The 23,656-nt window shown below is 26.7% G+C and overlaps 1 protein-coding gene across 4 annotated transcripts in view; it reads left to right on the forward strand.

The window, feature by feature from the left end:
- The window catches only part of LOC113553102 (dopamine N-acetyltransferase-like), a 29,043-nt gene extending 15,640 nt beyond the window's left edge, over window positions 1-13,403 (forward strand). For 3 of the 4 annotated variants that reach the window (XM_026956256.1, XM_026956254.1, XM_026956255.1), the window contains exons 2-4: window positions 11,859-12,081; window positions 12,361-12,646; window positions 13,047-13,403. In XM_026956256.1, the coding sequence (XP_026812057.1) occupies window positions 11,889-12,081; window positions 12,361-12,646; window positions 13,047-13,245 (678 nt within the window). In that variant the 5' untranslated portion in view covers window positions 11,859-11,888 and the 3' untranslated portion in view covers window positions 13,246-13,403. Of the gene's footprint in view, window positions 1-9,834; window positions 10,812-11,858; window positions 12,082-12,360; window positions 12,647-13,046 lie in introns of those variants that run through there. The other variant, XM_026956253.1, reaches the window with a different exon arrangement.
- The last annotated feature ends 10,253 nt before the right edge of the window (window positions 13,404-23,656 follow it).

Consider the following 23,656-nt stretch of genomic DNA (forward strand, 5'->3'; position numbering starts at 1 on the left):
AAAAAAGAACCGGGCAGGCGACGGGACGCGATATTACACCAAATGATGACCTGATAGCTAGACACTCAATTACCATTTTCGGTACACATTTATTCTTTTTGAATTCAAACAAGCACAGGGCAAGCGTCAATTCAAACTTTATATAGTTATAATATAATAACTCATACTCATGGTAATCAACTTTATAACAATTTTAGTAACCGATTTCTAGACACCCGACTATCATTTCCAACCAAATTTCCCTTGAAACGATTTTCACTCGACCCCCTTAAAAGCGGCTTCTACAAGCTTGGGATCGAGGCACACCTACCAACTCGAAGGCGGCTTCTATAAGCCTGGGATTGAGGCACACCTACCACCTCGAAGTCGCATTGCCTACGTGTTATGTTTAGATGTGTGGAAGTTCAACTTTCCCACATGATTATGGAATACTTGATACTCAAACATGGCAATTCGAGATTTTTCTCCAACAAAACAACATCAGACTTACATCGTTGGGAGGTATAAAAAGATTGCTCAGCACAGGTATCGATTTGCATCGAAATAGAACTGATAGCTAGACACTCAATTACCATTTTTCGTACTTATTTATTTTTTACACATTAAAAAAGGAACCGGGCTAGCCTCGTGACAAACTTTTACACCGAATGATAATGATAACCGATAATGACTGATAACTCATGTTATATTTTTTATTATTAATACAATATATTAAATAAATTATATAATGATGACTAATGCAATCGACGGTATCATCACCACGGACTTATTACCGTTAAAACTTCATTTTTTGAAAACTTTCCATTTTCAAGCTCTTCCACCCGACCAAGGAGTTTCATTTACACCGAGTTTCACCCAAAGCAAGTTTCACGGGTCGGTAGTTATATTATGAAATACTACGTAATTATTGTAATGTAATAAATAATAATAATTTTTCAATTTTTGAAGTAGGTATTATATATGCTGTGAATACACAGCATACACCCACGCTACGCCACTAATGAATATAAATTAAATTTAAACTAAATTTTCATTACTTATAATATAACGAATATTAGCCTTGTTTACTGTAAAATTGTTTATTCTTCCAATTAATATGTCACCTTAGGTTCTAATTTGAACAAACAACAATTTCATACTATGTAATGAACTAATGTATTTATATATTATATTTTATGAATATGATATATGTGCTTAAGATTTAAAGAAATTATTTATTATTGCAACATTTTATAAAATTACTTATCTACGATAAATATTGTAATTATCGAGTATTATTGATGACCAACGATTAAAAAATTATTAAAAGAAAGAAAAATATTGATATAATATCCATCGATTGTAAATGATAAAAAATATTTAGAGAAAAACAACTAAGTAATAATAATGATGCCTAAGCATCACAAGATAATAATAATTAATAATGAGAACAGTCACACCCCACCAATTCGCAGTTATTCCTAATTTATACAAGTAATGAAATCGTATTAATATTGTAAACGTGTTTACACAAACACAATAATTATGTATAATATATAAAAATTTTCAAAACATCCCTAGAACCCTAGAAAATATGCTAACTTATTGTTAGTAAGTAAATTATTTTCACAGTAAAAGGGCACAAAATATTGAAAAGATCAATGGTTATTGGTTAGACAGAGAAACAAGAAAAATCCGTTATCAAATAAAACTATATTTTCTATTATAATTCTAGTTATAAAATATCTCCTTTAAATTTTATTTGTTTATTTTTAATTGCCATTGATATTTGATTATATAATAATTATTTTCTTTTCTGTAACCAATAACAACCCCTGCATAAACAAAAAATATTCGATTTTCGCAAGCCAAAACAAAATTCATATGTAAGCCAACACCCTCTATAGGCTGATAAAACTATAAACGTTTTCCGATTATCAAGGAGTATGTGTGCACAATTTGATGGTAACTGATTCAAAAATTTCGAAATCTAGAACTCTATAGAAGTCAAAACTAAGCATACATTTATTTTTATGTATAATATATAATTTTATATTAATTTTCAAAGAAGATTTTATGAAAATTATTAGATATTTAATGTATATAAGGTTTTTGTAAAATTAATTTAACCTACCATATTACTAATAACTACATAAATAAATTATAAAAGATCCTTACAAGAATAGAATTTGATATCAATGTCATAAATAGTGAGATTTCTAGAGGTGCAATGCACCACATAAGAGGTCTTATAATTTTATGCAAGGAACTTAAGAATTCGATACTAATTTATTTTAAAACGTATACAATTTGACTCTCCTCTAAGTCTCAAAATCCCTAGTTGTGGCACTGGTTGACACACCAAAAATAAAACTAAAGAAAAGGACTTCTAGCTCCCCTTAGAATTTTTTTCATTTAAAATTATTTATCACTGTATTCAAATTTAATACATCCATTCTAATACTTACCTAGTCAATAACGAGATACATTCGAAACCTACTATGCAGCATAGTGGTTTTCTCAGTTATTTTTTTTAAACTATTACTTGAATACTCAATTGAATAACAAAATTATTTTTATATGTCAACATTTGTAAATGCTAAAAAATTAAAAGCTAAACGCTAAACTATTATTTTCCATTAACAATTAATTATTCACTGAATTGTAAAGAAAGTTAAGAATTATGCTAAACAAATTCATTTTTCTTCGATGGTATACGATGAACAAGTTTAAAGCTCACAGTGTTGCGCTATATATACATAATATATGATGGTATACAAATCAGATTCAGGATATGGGTTATAAAAAAAAACTTGATAAACACTCAGGGACACTGCTAGTGAAAATTGAATTTTTATAGTTTTTGCATCTCTTGTCTGCAGTTTGCCCTTTGAAGTAATGCAAAGTAGATTTACGTTTTCCATTTTCTTATGTATTTATTTTTCCGAGAAAACTTAAAAAATATATTGTTATACTTACGCATTAATATCGTATAAGAATTAAGATAACCTCGATGGCCTTCTAATATCACGTGATTTACGAACATTAGAATTATATGGGGACGGTTCAGTGTCAATTGTCGCCACGAGCGGTAAAAACACATAGGTATGTCTTGAACGTGGATTTGCGCCTTATCACGTTGACTATCGCATTACAATATACGATGTACAATACAGGACGTAGACCTATAATACGCATGATGTTGTGTGGGTCACGCGCTCGCAAGCTCTCGTTAGTCGAACCGACATGGTAGGGAGTTCGCCTCGACGGCGCTAACGGGGGAGAACATAACGTATTATTATAATAAATCTTAGTTCGACCGCTTCACGCGACTGTATGCGGAACGGTACGGATAATAATATTTATATTTATGTATAATATACCCGGAATATATACAGGGCCGGATTAAGGAAAAATGCGCCTCAAGGCAATGGTTTTATCTGCGCCCCTATAGGTACCCTAAAATTTTATTGTACTCTGCCCAATAATCATTAACGTTTATAATCTCATATTATAAAAACCATTGTATCTATATATTAATATTATGCAATATATATACAATTATATTATAGAATTATATTTGCAAATAACACAATAGGTATTATAATATATCAAATATATATTATAGGTGCATTACCCAGTCACAACGCTTATGGAATAAGCAAGTTCTACGAATTTAAAGTTCATAAATTATAATAACAGTTATACTAAAAGGAATAATAGTATATCTAAGATAAGATTGAGTATAATGAAGTATTTATTTTTGTTAAAGTTTGATAATTTATTTAAAAAATCAACTTGTAAACAATTTTTTTCAACAGAGTTATTAAACATTTAAACCTATAACATTTATATTATTCAACATATTATTTTCAATGTATAATAAAGCTAAAGCGTTTAACCTGATTGCTGAGAGTGGTTGATTTTAAATAGTTTATTATTACTCTTTAAAAAACTGAAAATGATCTCTCACCCGAACGATTTGTCAACGCAACTAAAAAATATATTCTAAAAACTATACATAAAATAGGGGACAACTCATCAAAATTATTATTTATAAATAAATACATATGTGACACTGAGTGATTTTCAGGATACTTAAATTAGTTAAATTCTATCTCCTTTGACAAAAAAAGTTACAAAATGGTTGCATTCGTCTGTTAAAATTGAGTCATTTTCAATATCCGAAACCAACCTAAATCAAAAATTAGAAATTTATAACAAACATTTTGATTAATAATATAACTATTAATTATAAATTTGTAAGAAATGTAAAATATGAAAATTATTCTAACTTTTTGGCTACAACATTGCAAGTGTCTCTGATATCTTGAGTGTTAGGTAAATTAAATAATATTGGAATACACCCATCAAAAATATTTTGATGCCTGATATATGCATTATTTCTTAGTACTAAACTGTTGTACATCCAACGCCGCGGTTGCGGCGCAGAGCTAAGTAAAAAAGGGGAAACGAGCGCGCGACGACGGTGTATTATTACACGAGAGAACCAACTTGTATTTTACCAATGTTATTTTACGAAAATCATGTCGACTACTCTGTTGCCTAAACTAATGAACCAATTAACTTGAAACTTTCACGAATAGCTTAGATTGGTGTGTAGATGATTCTGTGAAAATATCAAGTTTATCGGAGTATTTCAGCTTTAGTTATATGCTAAAGTATTGGCATAATTATTTAGCAAAACTGTATTTCAACAATTCCACTATGTATATGTTTGTGCTGGCCGCCCATTTTTCCCCTTCCACGCGTCGGTTGCGATCACTCGAAAATACAGATAAAAATATACCTATTATTATTTATCTCAATGCAAACAAAACAAAAGTATTAAGCATTTAATTTAATCATTTTTTAATAAATTTTCAATAAAATTCAATGTAAAAAATTATTTTTTTTTTAAATAAAATGTAGGACTTGGCACAGATTCTGCTTGGCGCCTTTCAAGATTTAGGATTTTCTATCCAGTTATTATATTGTTGCAACTTAGACCATATGATATAAAGTCAAGTATTGTATAATCCAAAATACCATACAGCAAGTATTATATAATTATCAAAAGACAATTTCACAATTTTTTCGTAATATTTAAATTGGTTTTCCATACGTTTAAGGAAACTTCTGTAAAAATATCTTTATAATCATAAGCATAATTATATATACAAAATAACATATGATTCATTTAAATTAGTCCTAGGTTGGCTTAGGTTTCTATAAATATTCTAATATTATACAATTTATACATATAAATAAAATGGAGAGCTTACACATACCTAGTTCAGGGACGGACTGGGAGGTTGTAAGCCCAGGAAGAAATACAGTTTAGCGGCCCTAAATATGTTGCTATATTATTACTATATCTGTTGTGATTTTATAAATAATATGAATGTTTTATTACTATAATTTAAAATATATGTGAATTTTACTCGTAGAAATGTTTAAAAAAATATAAATACTTTTATAAAATATAATTTCCTTTATTTATTTTATGAACATAATATTTTTTATTATTTTTACAATTGAATGCATTTAGATGTTTAACTTAACATTTTTTTCGTCAATGGTGAGTTTTGTTCCGCATATTCTAAAATATCAACAAATGATACTTCCTCCATTAACTCTTTCTCAACACTCATCAAATTAAAGTGAAATGACTTATCATCAAATTTAAAATTAAGAACATTATCTAGGCATCTCATAAGCGTTTTATTATATTTTTATTTTAAAGCGAGTTATGAGTATTTTAAAATTGTAAATTATTTATACATATTAAAAAACTCATAACTCGTTTTAAAATAAAAATATAATAAAACGCTTATGAGATGCCCTAGATAATGTTCTTAACTTACAATTTTATAATAGGTCATTTCATTCTAATTTGATAAATTAATATGGTTATAGTAATTTTTGTGAACGTAAAATTTGCTATGTTGTGCGTATAATAATTCTAATTTGTTTTATCAAAATGTCATTGTCTCATTCTTATCGTAATACATTTGAAAGTTGTGTGTTATGACACTATTGAAATTGAATTGAGTAAGTACCCCATTTGTATTAGGTTCGAATGATTCGATGCAACGAATGCAGAAAGGAGAATATTTTTTTATAACAAAACTATGTAAGACGCGTGATAGATATTGATTATATGATCAATCCTAATATTAAAATATAGAATGTGATAAGGAATCAAAGATGGAGTTTAATTTTTTTTTTTTAATGGAACGATAAAACAACTATATTTGAAGTTCTTATAACATAGAACTAATAATATATTAAGTAAACTAACAATTAATAATATCTTTCTATAAGTCATTGACATTCAACCAATTTGCAACTGGTTTGTATTTATACTAAATATAAATGACGATTTATTCTTTTCTCGTTTACTCTATAGGTTAGGTTACGTTCATCACTAAGCTAGGAAAAATTAGAATAGTTTATGATAATGAGGGTCAGTGGCGTAACTATGAGATGGCAATGCTCCGAGGCCCTCGGCCTTTGTAAATACAATTTGTATTATAAAAAAGGGTGGGAAAGTGGGTATTACTGTGCTGTATAGTGTATAGTAGAGATGGAGAGTAGGTCACTATAATGGATGTGTTAAAATTGAATTGTATACGAAAAACGATACAGTTATGAGTTTTTTAATATGTATAAATAATTTACAATTTTAAAATACTAATAACTCGCTTTAAAATAAAAATATAATAAAACGTTTATGAGATGCCCTAGATAATGTTCTTAACTTTAAATTCTATAATAGGTCATTTCACTCTAATTTGAGAAATTAATATGGTTATAGTCGTCTTTATGGACGTACAATTTGCTTATGTTGCGCGTGGGTTAGAGAGAGATAACAAATACTACGCTGGCATCTTCTTAATGTTTACCTAAATATTTAAAAACATCTAAAAATTGCCTCATAATTACCAATAATTAAAACCATATGTGAGCGCTCTATTTTTACTGTGCACAGAATTTATGAATATTAAAATAAAAACTAATACATTGATACATTGTACTGAAATAAATATTATACTCTGAACACTTTATATATAAATACACTTGAAATGAGTTCTTATTACCTATAACGGTTAATCTCAAAAACTACTAGACCGATTTAAATGAAAGTTATGTCATTATAACTTTGATTTATTGAGAATTAGAGGTTATTTTTAGGTTTTTTCAATCTTACTATAAGGTGGCTATAAATTATAATACATGAATTTCATTTTGGGTCATAATAAATGAATAATTTTTTGTTTATATGTTAGGATACTCAGTAACGCCCAATGAAGTTGAAATAGATAGTTCAAATAATTTAATTAACTACCGCCTCTTCCAATTTACCACCCTCTAAAGATTTTTTTTTAACCATAGCTATAAACAAATATACCTACTATTTAAAATATAAATAATTTAATTACATTGTTGTGTTTAATAAAATTATAGTAGAAAGATTTGGCCTCTGCATTACTCTATTATTTAACTCAACCACCACTTACTTAATTTTTAAGGCAATTCATTTGCACCACTTAAAGTATATTTTTGACACAACTGAGAATGCCACTAGTTACGGAAAAAAAATGGCATAGACTATAACCATCATGTTATGCGTTACTATAGGATTTTTATATTTAATTTATTAGGTGCTTATTTGTTTTTAAAATGTACCTAAAACAAAAACAATGTTCTTGTATATTTGTAGTTTATAGACTCAATAAATACTTGATTAATTTTGATAAAAGTTTCAGAAATTGTTCTTGGTGATACCAGGAAAGTTTAGAGAATGGTTTGAACCATATTCAAAAATATTCAATCCACCACGGAAAGATTTTCCGTCTTGTTTAATTAGTTCACAAAGCTAGGTACGCCGATGACAATTTACCCACGAACTGAATTTACACTAAAACCAAAATATATCGATAAAACGCCGTATTTTAGCTTTATTTTCATAGTATGTATATTTATATATATGTATACACTATAGTTTTATATATAAATATAAGTATAGAACTAAAGCTATACTTTAGAAAATACAATAAATAAAAAAATATTTTTTTAATGAAGAACTTATTTTTGAGCAATGTTATTTACTTGGCATATTAAGTTTGAGCATATATTAAATAAATTCTGATTAGATATATTTAATCACTTTTAAACTTTAATTATTCATATTTAAAATAAATTTAAAATATTCAAGAATTTTAAACTTTTTTATGGTCAAATTTCTATACAGTACCTATAGTATCTATGTAACTAATTGTTTTATTCGTAGGACGTTATAAGTTGTTCTGTTGAAACAAATAATTGTGAGCGAAGCAAACTATACAGTATCTATACATTTAATGGATAGAATAAGTTCAGTTCACTCCTCATAGGGCTAGTTGCACAACTGTCACATTAGTACATTATTGTATAGAATACCTATTATTTACCTGCTGACTGTTATTTTAATCGTGACTTTCATTATCGTGATTACCTGCAATGGGCAATAGGGCAATGTGTAAAAGTATGATTTTGCGATATTTGTTGGCCTTCACTTATAAAGGTATTGCAATTATTATCAAGTTTAATGTTAAAAAGTTAAAATCAAAGTTATCAAATGCATTGTTTATAAATATTAACTTTTAATTAAATTTAAATAATGTTAAAAAAGTATGCCTGTTATTCTTATAGTTTGGTTATGGTAAAAAATATAGCAAATAAATATTTATGGACACTATAATAAATTATATATTTTTTAAATATTATACAGTAAAGTATTTTTTTTTCAAAAATATATTTAATAGACTTTTTATATTTTCAATTTTAGACTTATTTAATTCAAACTATAGTATTAAAGCTCTCTTGAACGTATCTCGATGGATAATAATCTCTTCCTAAATTCTCAAACATTCCCTCCTTATAATTTACTATATTAGCAAGCCCGGTTACTCAATCTAAATAAATAAATATTTTAGGTTTTTTTATTGTTATTTTTTATTATTACTTTGTTAATTTATTATATATTATTAACGTAACTAATATAATTTTTACTATTAAAAATTATTTGTGTTTTATTTATTTATTAATTATTTTTAATAAAAGCATTTAGATACAAGGAATACAAAAAAAAATTACGGATACATAAACAAACACAAATAATTTTACTTAGTATATATAGCACTTTATATACCAAGTATATATTTATTCTTAGTCAATTTAAAATAGCAAACGAACTGTTATTATTTTCTTATGTTGTAGTTGTATAGTTTGCTATCTTGTAAAAAAACGGTTGGTTCGATTTTTATAAAAATAAAAACAGAAGATCAAAATTGTAAGATGCTACACTTTAGCTTAGGCATCTTTACAATATATTTAATATACCTATATTACTTTTTTTATATGCATACAATTTGTGCAGTTATTGACTTATTGCATGTGTAATATGAATTTTCATACGAGAAAAAAAGCAGTCACCAAAAGACTATACTTTATACTTATAAACTATATATACTATATACTTTATACATTTATAGCTTTTGATTTAAAAAATTTTATTGAACGAGTTTTGGTATGACTATTATATTGTTGTAGAGTAAATCCAAAATTGAAAATAGTGTAATTTAAGGCAATTATTGTATTAAGAAAATATTTAAGTTTACAAGTTGTAATTAAATAATCGTTTATAAAATATAGATAATTAATAAATTCAATAGTTATTTTTATTGATTTATTATTGCGTAAGCAATATTAGTATACAATAAGTGTATAGTAATATGTATTTGGTAAAATTTTATCAATTATTAAGGTTCAGATGTTAATGGCACTATTGATTGTATACAAATGATGAATATAATATATTTTAGTCGAGAGATATTCAATTTGTGGTAATTTAGAGAGCTAAAATTACTTATGAGAAGCTAATATGTCTGTAACATACACTAATTGTACCAATTTGTACTGAGATAACATTAGAACTAATAACTAGTTTTTTAGTAGTTATAGTATAATCAACTGGTTAGATACAAATCAATTAATGTAAATATACGTATAATTAATTGAAGTAACTTTATGTGACACTATAATAGGTGTGTGAATAATTCACATGCACCTGCAATGACATTAAGTATTTTACAGCTCTAATTTAATATAATATGTATTTTAACGTAACATTAAGTAGGTACCATTTTAATGCATTGACCTTTAAACATACAATATTTACATTAATATACATTGAAACATAGCTAGGTAAATTATTCTTAAATAACTCTTAGTTTCACAATTTTATTATTTACGAGTAACAGAATCAGCGTATGATTCAAGATATAGAAAACAGAAATATATTAAACGTGTAATCTATATTGAATTATATTTTAAGACTTCCGAGTTGTAAATGTATGCCTATTGTTGGTAAAGGAGTTCCGTTTCAAAAATGTCTGCAAAACAAAGATTTATATCTTATTTCTATACATTCACATATCACGTTGAATATATGTGTAGTATCAACAAATGCATTGCCTTAACGACGCATTTAGTGGCTGAAGGACACTAAACTATGCTCATTCGATAATCATTCAGAACGGGATTTCACTCTTGTGGACTAGGATATTGGGCGTGTTCAGTGTTCTGTGATTTATCCAAGTATATAAAGAATGGAGAATGTGATACCAAGTTCACAGAGTCGTCGTCAGAGTTCAATTGTTGTACTCCATAATTTTAATTGTTATTCTTCGTCTACTGTAAACAGTGTGACAATTATTAGCGAAAAAATGGCATCTTCAATCAAAATTGATAATGGCTTCGCCATCAAACTTTCATCTCATCAACTGGTATACAATTTTATATTCATTTTTATTAATATATGAATTTTCTTACAATTATATTATACCCAGAATTATAATACATGTAGTCTTTAAAAAAATTGTATAATGTTTTAAACTTATCCTTTTAAAAAAAAAAAAAAAATTATATTTGAATAGATATAGCTATGGTTAAATTGTATTATTTTTTTAAACTAAATAATTTGTAGTTTTAAAGTTCTATACAAATTTGAAATGATGAATCTGTAGAACTGATTATTGAACAAATTTTGGAAAATTATTAATGCCTATTCATAATAAACATATTATAGGGGTGGAATTATACTAATTAATGGTGTACGAATTTTCAAATTTTCCAATTTTATGTAAAATTATATTTATCAATTTTTACTGGCCAAATTTACAAACACTGAATATAATAAATTTAATAAATACATTAGATATGACCTTTTATTTGTATTTGTATAACAAATTAATGAAAAATACATTTTCGCGGTTTAATTATTATATACATATTTTGATTATGTTGATATTATTATACTTACAACTTACAAAAATAGTTTTTTTTAATTTTATCAAACCGTTACATAAAAATACAATATTAAATACACTTTTTGATTATAATCATATGAATATTCTTTTTATTTATCTCTAAAATACAACAATATAATATCCAAATGTTTGTTATAAAAATGTATATCTCTAATATATTTTTTGAATTAACTCCTAATATCTAAACTTTAAATAATTAGTCCAATACCCATAACTCATTAAAAAAATAAATGTATTTTTATTTAAAGTTTACCAAAAAAAAATATTTTTCTTTTTCTGATCAAGTATCCACTTTATATAAGTGGAAACTAGGCATTTTCTTTGCCTATTATAAAATATGCCATTGTATTATGAATACATTTAATATTTTTCTAAAATCAATTTGCTGTTGTGTATTACTAATATATATTACTTATTCAGTAATGCATTTAATAGTAAATACAAAATTTAACAAAAAAAAAAAAAGAAATATGTTTTACTAAAATTAATATTTTTGAATTTTAGTTTCAGAAAAAAATATATTACAGTAACATTATGGATGAAGCAAACCAAGCAAAATTTACTTACAGCATAGTGCCTATCACTACCAAAGATAAACATACTGTGGCTGCTTTCCTAAGAAAGTTCTTTTTCCGAGATGAACCATTGAACGTGGCGATACAATTATTGGAAGAAACAGATTCAGCAGCGAAACTTGAGAATTACTGCATTAGCTATTTACAATATGGTATAAATACTATAGTTCGATTCTATATTTCATATAGTAGACGTTGTATTAAAACTTAAATTCGTAATATAATGATACTATTAAAATATAATAAAGAATTTAGTTAGAAAATATTTAAAAAAAATTTTGCAATATACATACCAGAAACCAATTATAGTTATTATATTATGACAAACAAGTTAATTTATAAACAATTTTTTCTTTGGAATAACGTTACGCAAATATAAATCATAAACTTTGAATTATTTATATTTATATTTGTTAACTTTTTATATTCAGGAATGACATTTATGGCAGTATCTCAAACTGGTGACATAATGGGTGTGATTTTGAACAATATAATGCATAGAGATGATGAAGAAGAAGAAGAAGAAGAGGATGATGAAACATGTAATGACAATTTGAAGTTTAAGGATATTGTGGTTCTCTTAGACAAAATTAAGCGAGAAGCAGACGTGTTTGCCCAATATAAAAATGTAAATCGTATATTGGAAATAAAAATCGTTACAGTAAATGAAGCTTATAGGGGCCAAGGAGTATGCAAGGCGCTGATCGATAAAACTAAGTAAGCAAAAATGAATTGTATTAACATATTAACATACATATTGCATATTATGTTTGATAAATATCCATTAGACACAATATGGGGTTCTTCTTTCTTCTTAAACCAAAAATTTAACTATAAAATTGTATGTATGCATACAGACAGTTTGACATGGCTAAATTTCAATTTTAATTTTAAGTAGGAACACTACGAACTGTATTCATTATTATTTATTACCGACAAAAAATATTTACGTATTAAAAAATGTATTAACATGTACTACAAAATTTCATCAAAAATTATAAATATCTGTATATCTGTATATTTCAAATATAAAAAAATTATGTATTTTAACAAATATTTATTTGACTGTATGCAATCAAAAATAATATTAAAAATTAATTTTAATTTTAATTTTTAGAGAATATGCGTTGGAAATGGGTTGTCAAATGATTTACGTTGAGTGCACCAGTCATTATTCTGCTAAAGCTGTCGAAAGACTTGGATTTCAATGCATATATTCACTGGCTTATAACGATTACGTAAACGAACATGGTGAGATGGTGTTCAAAACACAATCACCACATAGAGGTGCCAAAGTGTTTGTGTTACCTTTGTAATAATACCATTCAATTTGAACCACTATACAGTAGGCCCACCTCCTTTAAAATTAAAATAATAATCATTAGTCGTTACCAGTACCGTATTTTTGTATATAATTTTTGAATTGTTTAAAATGTACCAGATACATGTTCAACAAATAATCAAAATTTTAAACTGCGAGTATATATATTATGTTATTGTACTTTGTTTATAATTGTTGATTTATATAAAAGATATTTTATTGATTTTGCTTTGCTGCTGTTATGTTATTATAAATTTCTTGTTTGAAATGTATAATATGATTATATCTTTAAAGTTGATATATTTCTATTTTACACAAAAATATTACTAAGCGAATTATTATTATTATTATTATTTTTTTTTTTTTTGTTATATGTATTATTAATATTATAATATTGTATATTTAATAAAATAAATATTCATATTTAATACCTATTAAATAAATATTGAAAATGTTATCATTTCATTAATATATGATATTTAGTAAGTTTAATGGATTTTTATAATTTAATTATTAATAATTACTTAAATGTTTATAAATATTAAAAAAACCAACAGAATAAAATATAAATTTAAATGCGTATAAATAAAAATAAAGAAATCGCGGACATTTTTCTAATATGTAGTATAGATTTCGAATAAACCTGGTCATAAAGTATTCGTCGTTTACAGTTATTACAGAATTACTTATGCAATGAACTTGTTAATTTTGAATCCAATAATAATTGTTTACGAAAATCGAAAAAGAATTCTGGTTAGAGACAGATAATTCTTGTTTTAGAGTCAACCTCTATCTTTAAGGATGTTTTTAATATACCTATATAACTAATAATAATTTATTTTTAAATAACACGGGAAATATAACTAATTAATGCTATTAACATCGCATAATTAAATTATTTTTATTGTGTTATTATAAGTTTATATTATTAATTAATTATATCATAAAATATTGTTGTAACTAATTATAAGTAAAAGCCAATGTACATAGAATAATATAAATAATAATTAGATCAGGCGTCAAAAACAAAAAAAAACATATAAATATTATTTTATACATTTTACAAATTAGACAATAAACATCGTTATTTTTCGTTTAAATATTCGATTTTAAATAAAAGTGTAACGTCAAATGTCTACAAAAAAATTGTGTCAAAACGTTTTTGATATTTTTCGATAGCAAGAGATCTTAATATGATGAACCTTATTTTAAATTGCTATGCTATTGACTAAGAGCAAATTTATAACTTGAAATACGACTTAAATTTATTTATTACTAAAATTTATTTAATAAACACAAAAATATCTAAAGTACATAGGAAATTATTTCATATCTGTACGTCTGATAATATAAATATTTGGTTAAAATATCAAATCTCTACGATTATTTCTTTCTAAATTATCAACTAGCACAAACGTTCTAATCAAAAAATTGAAGACATACAGAAAAATAATCATATGCCCAAACTCATTATAGTAAAATCAATACATTCTTCACCATACTTATAATTTAAAGCAAAATATTTTCTAATAAAATTACCTAGTAACGTTTATTTTTTAAATTGAGTTACCTATATCTTACCAGTCGCATCCGATATCTCTATAAGCCTCATTTTCCTATTTATAAATAATTGAAATTGTTTAAATATTTAATTTTTGGTATATTACTTTAAGCTATCCGTGTTGTGTACCACGTTTGAGTATACTAAAATGGATCTTAAAATTGTTTTCTTATTCTAGTTTATCTCATTGGCTTATTAATTTTTCAATTTTTGTAGTTTATTCCAAAATTTTCATATCGTATATTTATTAATATCGTAGGCGCTAGCCATTCATTTGAAAAAAATCATAACATATTAAAAATATAATAAAAATAACTAAATACTATAGATATATATTTTCTTTAATTATGTTATCATTTTTATTACAAACCAGGAACCAAATGTATAAAATAATTACTGTTCTTCCTTAACGAGCAGGTTGTTATTTAACTTTTAAGTTAATATTATAATTTACTTGAAATTATATAAAATCGAGAAAACGTGTATCATGTAAAAACGTAACATTAGAAAAGCTTGTGGTTACATAACAATTCATCTGAGTTAAAAATGTATTTATTAAGATGGTAATTACTTTTATGAGAAATTGAAATATATGTATAAGTATCTATATATTATATCTTCTTTACATATTTATATAAAATATAATAATTTTTTTGTTCGGGGTAATCTCTTAAACTACCAAATCCATTTCGTTATTCTCAACATCAACAATTTGCCGTCATCTTCATAGACTACATTATACGATCAAACAAACTGTGGAATCTGCCAGATATTATCAACGTTCTCAAATTTCAATGCACTTCCCAGACAGAATGGTACCGAAGTGAAGTTTTTTTCATTTTTTGAATCGTCAAACCACAATAAATTTGGATTTCTAACGAGACTTCGTTAAATACTAATAAGTATCTAAACATACTTGTTTTAGTTAATCGTGTTTATATTATTGTATTATACGATTAATTTTAAAATGCTACCAATCTATTATTAGTCTTTCGGTCAGTGTCAAATCATAGACCGTATTACAGACGTCGTTTTCTGTCGTGTTTTCGTAGCCTTCCGGAGACGAACTTAGCCTACGACCAGCTGTCTTGCGACACTGCGACAGTCCAGCTGCTGCTGAGTTTACCAATTTTTACAAAGTGTTTAAATGATAATTCCTATACATGGTATTATTTTTGGTGTTGGTGCAGATGCGTACGTCTCACTTGCGTACACGGTGATTTTCTTCTCAGTTGCGTACACAATTAACGAAGGTCAAACTACGAACGAATCATAGTCGCATTGCCGTACACAGATTAAAATGTTGACATTCCTTACGTATACTTTTGCCGCCTAAATATATTTAATAAGCTATTTATTGTCTTATCGAAATATCAAATCAAAGATGTACACGCACCGTTTTACTTGATACGATTTGATATACGAGTGTACGATTGATACGTTTATATGTCAGTGTGTGAACAGTTATAACATACGAACAACGGTGTTGCTACTCACGGTAATTTTTTCTTTTTTTTTTTATTTATATTTAAATGGAATTAATTGAAACAACAAAAAAAAGAAGCCATCACATTGGTGCGATAACTTCCAACGATTAGTGAGGGACAAACGAGTGCCGGACTCATCGCATTCTCCTGACGAGATGGCCAACAGAGGTTTACCTATCAAGAAATGACCTGGAGTCAAGCATCTGTAATCTGAAGGATCGGTTGTAGCTGGAGTCAACTGGCGAGAGTTTAAAATCGATTCGATCCGGCAAATTATAGTGGTGAACTCTTCTAAAGTGAATGTGTGCTCCCCATCACTTTCGCCGTCAGAGATTTGGATGATCGTACGGCGGCTTGCCATAAGCCCCTGAAGTGTGGGGCGCCCGGGGGGTTGAAGTGCCAAGTAGAATAAACGGAGGCGGAAATTCGATCACGATTAGCGACGTCGTTGATAAGTTCATTAAGTTGACGGGCAGCACCCACAAAATTTGTCCTACAATCCGAATATATGTCTAAAGGGACGCCACGACGTGCGACAAATCTATCTAGAGCAGCTAAAAATGCATTGGTCGATAGGTCTGAGACTACTTCCAACCTTGACGACGAGACATACAAATACCGCAATGTAGACCTTGTATTCTCGAGACTTTCGTAATCGATTTTCCTTCATCTTGAGAGGACCAGCGAAATCAATACCGACTCTGGAGAAACGGCGACATTCGAATACTCGTGACCGTGGTAGATCGGCCATCACTGGCTGAGGATGCACTGTCGCCATGCGGACGCACCGTGTGCAATTACTGATGACTGGCCGGATAAGAGAACGCAATGAAATAATTCAAAACTGCCGTCCTATGATCGCGGTCAAGACGCGAGGTCCACTATGGAACGTGGCTTGGTGCCAGTGGCGGACTATCAACATGAATAGATGACTTTGGCTAGATCAGCTTATCGCACGGATCGATTTGGAAAGTCCCGATTGCTGACTGAAGGCGGCAGTTCGAACACATATTGTATTCGTTAATATATTCAATGCATTTAGAAACTAGTAAATTATCTACACGAGTAGTTAATATTTATGGGCCACTAAAGTTTTTATGTTATTAGATATATATTATAGCTATGTTTAAATGGTTTTCACTATGAAACTGCTTTAATTTAGACACTCGTCACAGTGTATTGTAATTTCTCAGGTAACACACCCATCTCCCGTTATATCGTATAACTTATTTCTAATATATATATATATATATATTAATTTAATATTTATTTTATTCATAATAATTCCAAGAATTATCTATGGGTGTATTATATTCGTCATGTTTTAGATTGTTATATTTTAACTACTGAATTTAATTTTGTTTATGTAATATGGATTGTAGCCTATATTATATTCCCACCAAATAACTTTGGACTATTAGTGTATCATATATTCATATGTATTTCATATAACAATTCATGACTCTATGACATGGGTTACCAAATGGTGGCCCCCCAACACATTTTATCCGGCCCGCAGACAAAGAATAAATAACACATATTACGAAAAAATTATGTGTGTTATGATTGTAAACTATTATTTTCGTTAAATATTATTGGTTTTTAAATAATGTAAATATATACTTAGGATCTCGGTGGCCTGCGAAAAAGTTTTAGAATCCTTATGTGGCCTTTCAAAAATATTAATTGGTGATCCCTGCTGCTCTATGAGATAGTTAAAATTTAATTTGTTGATTTTATAAATATTTCCGCACATAATATATATGTTTAATCGTTAGGAATAAATCTTTAAATAATTTAAATAAAAATATTGAACGTATAAGTGGACTGTATAAACTTTAATGTAACTTAAATAGTTGTATGGTGGCTCGCTGTGCTCGGTACAACTTTCGATGTGCGACTGACCTTATAATACAAAATTATCACACGTACAGTATAATACAAAAAAATAAAAAGATAATGCGTTATAGCCGAGATAGTGCGCGATAATATCATTCGAGCGCTAACAATATAAATATATTACGTCATGAAATCTTGCGAAGCGCCGCATAAAAAATTCAATAAATGTTCAAATATAATAACGTTTTATCGAATTTACAATATGTACCTATTTAGTTAATCAACAATAGTTTAAAAGTGTTACGCATTACAGACTAATCAGTATTTCACTGCAATGTGTTTATGTTTAAATAGTTTAGTATAATATGTATATGCCATATTATGGTTCAAGAAGAAAAATAAAACCGTTTCAGCAATAATAAGCTAGGTATTCAATGATAAGAAAATCATATATTGTAGGTACTTCTAAGTATAAGTTTATTAATACCAAAGTATAAATTAAATTTGAATTGTATTACAATTTTCCTGCTATATCTACCTACACTATAAAATCTAAACCAAAATTGATTTTTTTATTTCACTTAATTTATTTGTATATAACAATAATAAACATATTACGATAAATAAACAATTAAGATATTAGATAGAAGTTGATAATCACTAAAATTATAATTTTTTATTTTTAAAAAAATCGCAATTTTGAGTAATACTTAATACTGCAACAGTAATGCATTTAATATAATTATAATGCCACAAGTGTTCATCTTATTTATAAAATTATAAAAATATTGTGCTAAATATTAGCGATATAATATTCATAAGTCTATAACCTTATACGAATAACGAAGTATGTTATTAGATATTTAGAAAAATTAGTAGTATAGTCTATAGAGCAGGTTAAAGTCAGATTTATTACATTATTTATTTTATTATACGGACATGTCACATAAGGATATAGGCGTGTCAATGTGACACGGCTACGGCTATTAATAATAGCATAAGTCTATTAATTCTCTAACAATGTAAAAATTATAAAGTAGTAATCGCTAATGATGCTAATAGATATAACTGTGATACATCATTTTAATTTTAAAAACATTTGAATGAGCCTTAAGTCATCTTATAGTGATGTGGGCGACGAATTAAAACAAAGAACCCACCTAAGCTTAACCAAGTGTATAATAATAGTTATTTACCGAGGAAAAGAGCGAAAGTTAATTTAATTCTATATCTATTATATTACATAAGTAATAATTATTTGTATTTAATTTAGAACTAGAACAGCGAGCATTTTAGCACTGTTCAACATACATAAACAATTAAACATAATACATATTACATATGTATGTGATAGGTGCATAAAATGTAATGAATATATTATGTGTGATTCAGTGGTTGAGAAAAATTATATTTACACACGAAATTGAAGAGTCTAAGAGCACCTGTCTGTCATCCTACACAAGATTTTAATCACCATACAGTAAATAATTTCTCCAGATATTATAAAATATTACATCATCTAATAATACTTATTAAACTTTCACTCTTTGTGTACATACTCAATCTTTTTTAAAATATTCTAAAGAGTAAATTATAAACTTTAAATTATATTTTACTGTATTTAAAATATTTTTTCGCAAAAAGAAATTTTTAAGACGTAAGTATATGAAATTAGCTTCCCCCGCAATATCGATAAAATCTAACAGGATAGATTATAAATTAAAGATCTTTATTTATAAGTATTTGTTAGCTGGTTTTCAGAATTTGTAAAGCTAAACCCTCACCTCTAGCCGATTTCCAAAAATCTACTCCAGCCCCCCTCTCATATATAATTGTCTTAATTTTTAAGCCATTATTAAGGTCAACATTAAATACAGTAAAATCCCGTTATAACGAACTCTAGAGGACCGAATTTTTTTTCGTTATAACGGAAATTTTGTTGTAACGAAAATTCGAATAAGCTCTTTATAATCCCTGCTTTTCGGCTGGGGACTTCTATGACTTACATTATAACGGGATTTTTTGTTGTATTGGTATTCGTTGTAACGGGAATTTACTGTATATATGAAATAAGTAAGGTGAAAATTAATTTACTTTTTGACATACAAATAATGATGGTAACATTGGTAAATAATATATTTTATTAATTCAGTTAAATACTTGCTAAACAACTTATTATTTTATAAATATAATTCAAATAGTTGTAATTATAATATTGTACTAATCTTCAGACATAAACGAATTTGTTTTATATTTAACACATGCATAGATAAGGAAAAAACTGAAATTACAAACCAACTGTTTTTAAACATTTCTCACATTGTGGATAGATATGAATAATTCAATTCTTTGATGTCTGTTTTATATATACGTATATTACATCACCTTTTAAGGCAATGAAAACTAGTAGTGTGGTGAACAGCTGTACGAATATATACGGATTAACGAAAACTATGAACTAGAAAGGTGTTCTCTTTATTTGGGAAATGTGATAGTAGTGCACCTGTGTCTGAGGATATTAACGTTTGTTAATTATCTTATATTGGAGTGCAACATTTAAACACATTATTTTTTTATTTAGAATACATAGGTAATATAAAATAAGTTATTAGATCATGTTTGTTGTTGTTGTCTTGTTAATAATTTGTTTTAATTTTATAGTTCGTGGTTTAATTTCCATCATCCATATAAACGTTGTTTGGTGATTATTATAATTATAGGTAGGTGGTTTATTATAATAATCTAATTATTCTAATTTAAATCTTCATTCAATTGATAAACTATTATTTTGATGCCGGTGATTTGTTACACTTACTAGTTAAATTATAGTGTAAATCATATTTAATTAAAACAATATTTTTATTTTAGTATAAAAAGTAATAATAATAATACGCCTCTGATACATTATAGTAACAACAAAATAATTTAACAAATGTAACAAAAAACAGTTATTATTTTTATTTTAACTTCCTATTGACCTACCTAATTACCTACCTACCAACCAGATTTTTTTTATTTTAAATCGATTTTTAAACTATTAAAATCAAACAAAAATAATTAAATAAATGTATTGTAAACGTATTTTTTAATCAGTATCTATTATCATAAATTTAATTAAAAAAATAAATATTTTATAATATGTACTTTAAACTGTTGAGAAATAATAAGAAAAAAACATTCTAGTACATATACTTATTATCATTATTAATCATTATTTATACTTAAAAACTATATTTTTATAGATAAAAACTTTTCTATAGATAAGATATTAAATAGAAAAAAATGAATGCAGCTATGAAATCTGAAAATGTTTTTAAAGTTGTACCTATGATTGCAAAGGATGAAACGACTGTGATTGAGTTTTTGCTAAAATTCTTTATCCGAGATGAACCAATAAATGCAGCTGTAGAGTTAATGAAAGAGAAAAACGTCATTAAGGATTTAAAAAAATTTCTATTTGGATTATTCGATAATGGTGAGTGAAAAAAAGTTTTTTTGAACAAATCACTCGAACAATGTAGTATGATAAGCAATATAGTAGTATTAATACTAGTAATAATGTATATATCTAAGATTAAATTTTACTATACTTCAAATGGAAGTTTAAAAATATTAGATTTAAATAATTATGTATATTATTATGTATTTAAACGTTAATAACATATAACGTTATAAATAAATAACTTTATAAGGTTGTAAACAAACACAAACATTTAATATTTAAAATTTTTTTTTTTTACATAAAACATCGGCTTCTTTGGCCATTAGTTTAACATTAATTTAAAATAATTTTACATTGCTGTGTTTAAATTACGTTATTATTTTGCTTAAATTGAGTTATATATTTTTATTTCTTTTATAAATTGTATGGTGTTGGTTATTGATTGTGGGTCTAGTCCTAACGTCCTGACGATCTGTTGTGATACATAGTGTTTTTCTCATATTTTGGTATTTTTGGCATTCGGTGATTATGTGTTTGACTGTATAGTCCACTTTTAAATTTTTATAAGTGACTATAACTTTGAATTAACAATTAAATAGGTATGTAAAAATAATAAAATAATTAATAAATAATATTTGATTGCACTATTTTACAAATTTGTTTCAAACATTCTCAAAAGTAATAGATACAATTGATAGTTATATAATCTTCTTCAAATGATCAGATGTCAATTGTTAGTAGCAAGTTTACATATTGCAACCATCAAATTAAAATGTATAGCGTGTAGTTTGATGGCAATTATAGCTTATAATACATATTAATAGAGGCTTTGTACGGAGGATTTTCGGTTTATATATAATACTGTATAATTGCGAAATCAATGAGTAGCAGGTAATAATAAATACATATTGAACATTTGTATGCAAAATGCTGTTAAACTTTTTTATATGAATTCATACGCTTTGATACTATTCTACTTGTACAAATGTTAAATTAACACCATAAAAAATTGTCTAAAAAATGTTCAGACTACTGTATTAACAATATTTCAATATTAAATTAAATATAACGTATTGACGATTTTAAAATTTTAAAATTATCGTTTATTGACTCCGTCTTACAAATTACAAGTACGTATAATGTAGCGAATTTACGTTCAGCTGCAGTTTACTTTTACCTTCATTATTTTTAATAAAATTAGAATGAACCTGATTTATCATAAAAATTAATGTTAAGAACTTCTCTGTGTTCGTTAAAACTGAGATACAAACACCAACTATAGATAATGTTTTTAACATCCAGTTCGGTGTTGACCTACAACACGGTCGCACGCATGTACGATTGTTCGCTCTGTCATCGCGTTTTTAGTTATGTAAACAGTCAACAGTTCACGGGTTTCACTCCATTGAACATGATTTCATTCCAATATGGTTAACACCACCTCTCCGAAAATTTCTAATTCCAAACGGTCACTGCCATCATCTCCGAATTCACCTATCAAAAAAGAAGAAAAAACCAAGCCATTTGTTTCGCCAAATAAATGCGCTGCCCTAGCTAACGAAGGGGACAATCATAGGCGAAACTGTGGGTCAAGCAATGGCCTGACCTAATACTGACTAAAAATTTGTATACATATATTATATATTTTAATAATTATTTAGGCATTATAAATAATATAATTATACGTGTAAACGTATACATTTGTACGTTTTATATAATACTATAATATTATATATAGTATATACTATATTAATATAGGTACAAATGAGGATTATAATATAACATAATAGTGATTTTTTTTTTTTAAATTACTAATAGTATATTTTTTTTAAATTAGAAACTTTATTTTTCGCATATAAAATTTCGTACCTATTACACGATTATTATACCGCTCGTACCTATTAGAAGTGTACGAATATGTGAAGTTGATTAAAAAATTGCACATACTACACAATATGAACATAATAATAACATTCATTTTTAACATTGATTATGGAAATATGGAGTCGTATAGTCTATTTTATGTAGTCGAATAATCGGTTTTATTAATTATTGTTTAATTTAGACATTTGACGTT

The sequence above is a fragment of the Rhopalosiphum maidis genome, chromosome 2 (genome assembly GCF_003676215.2).
Source record: "Rhopalosiphum maidis isolate BTI-1 chromosome 2, ASM367621v3, whole genome shotgun sequence".
In the NCBI taxonomy this organism is placed as follows: Eukaryota; Metazoa; Arthropoda; class Insecta; order Hemiptera; family Aphididae; genus Rhopalosiphum; species Rhopalosiphum maidis.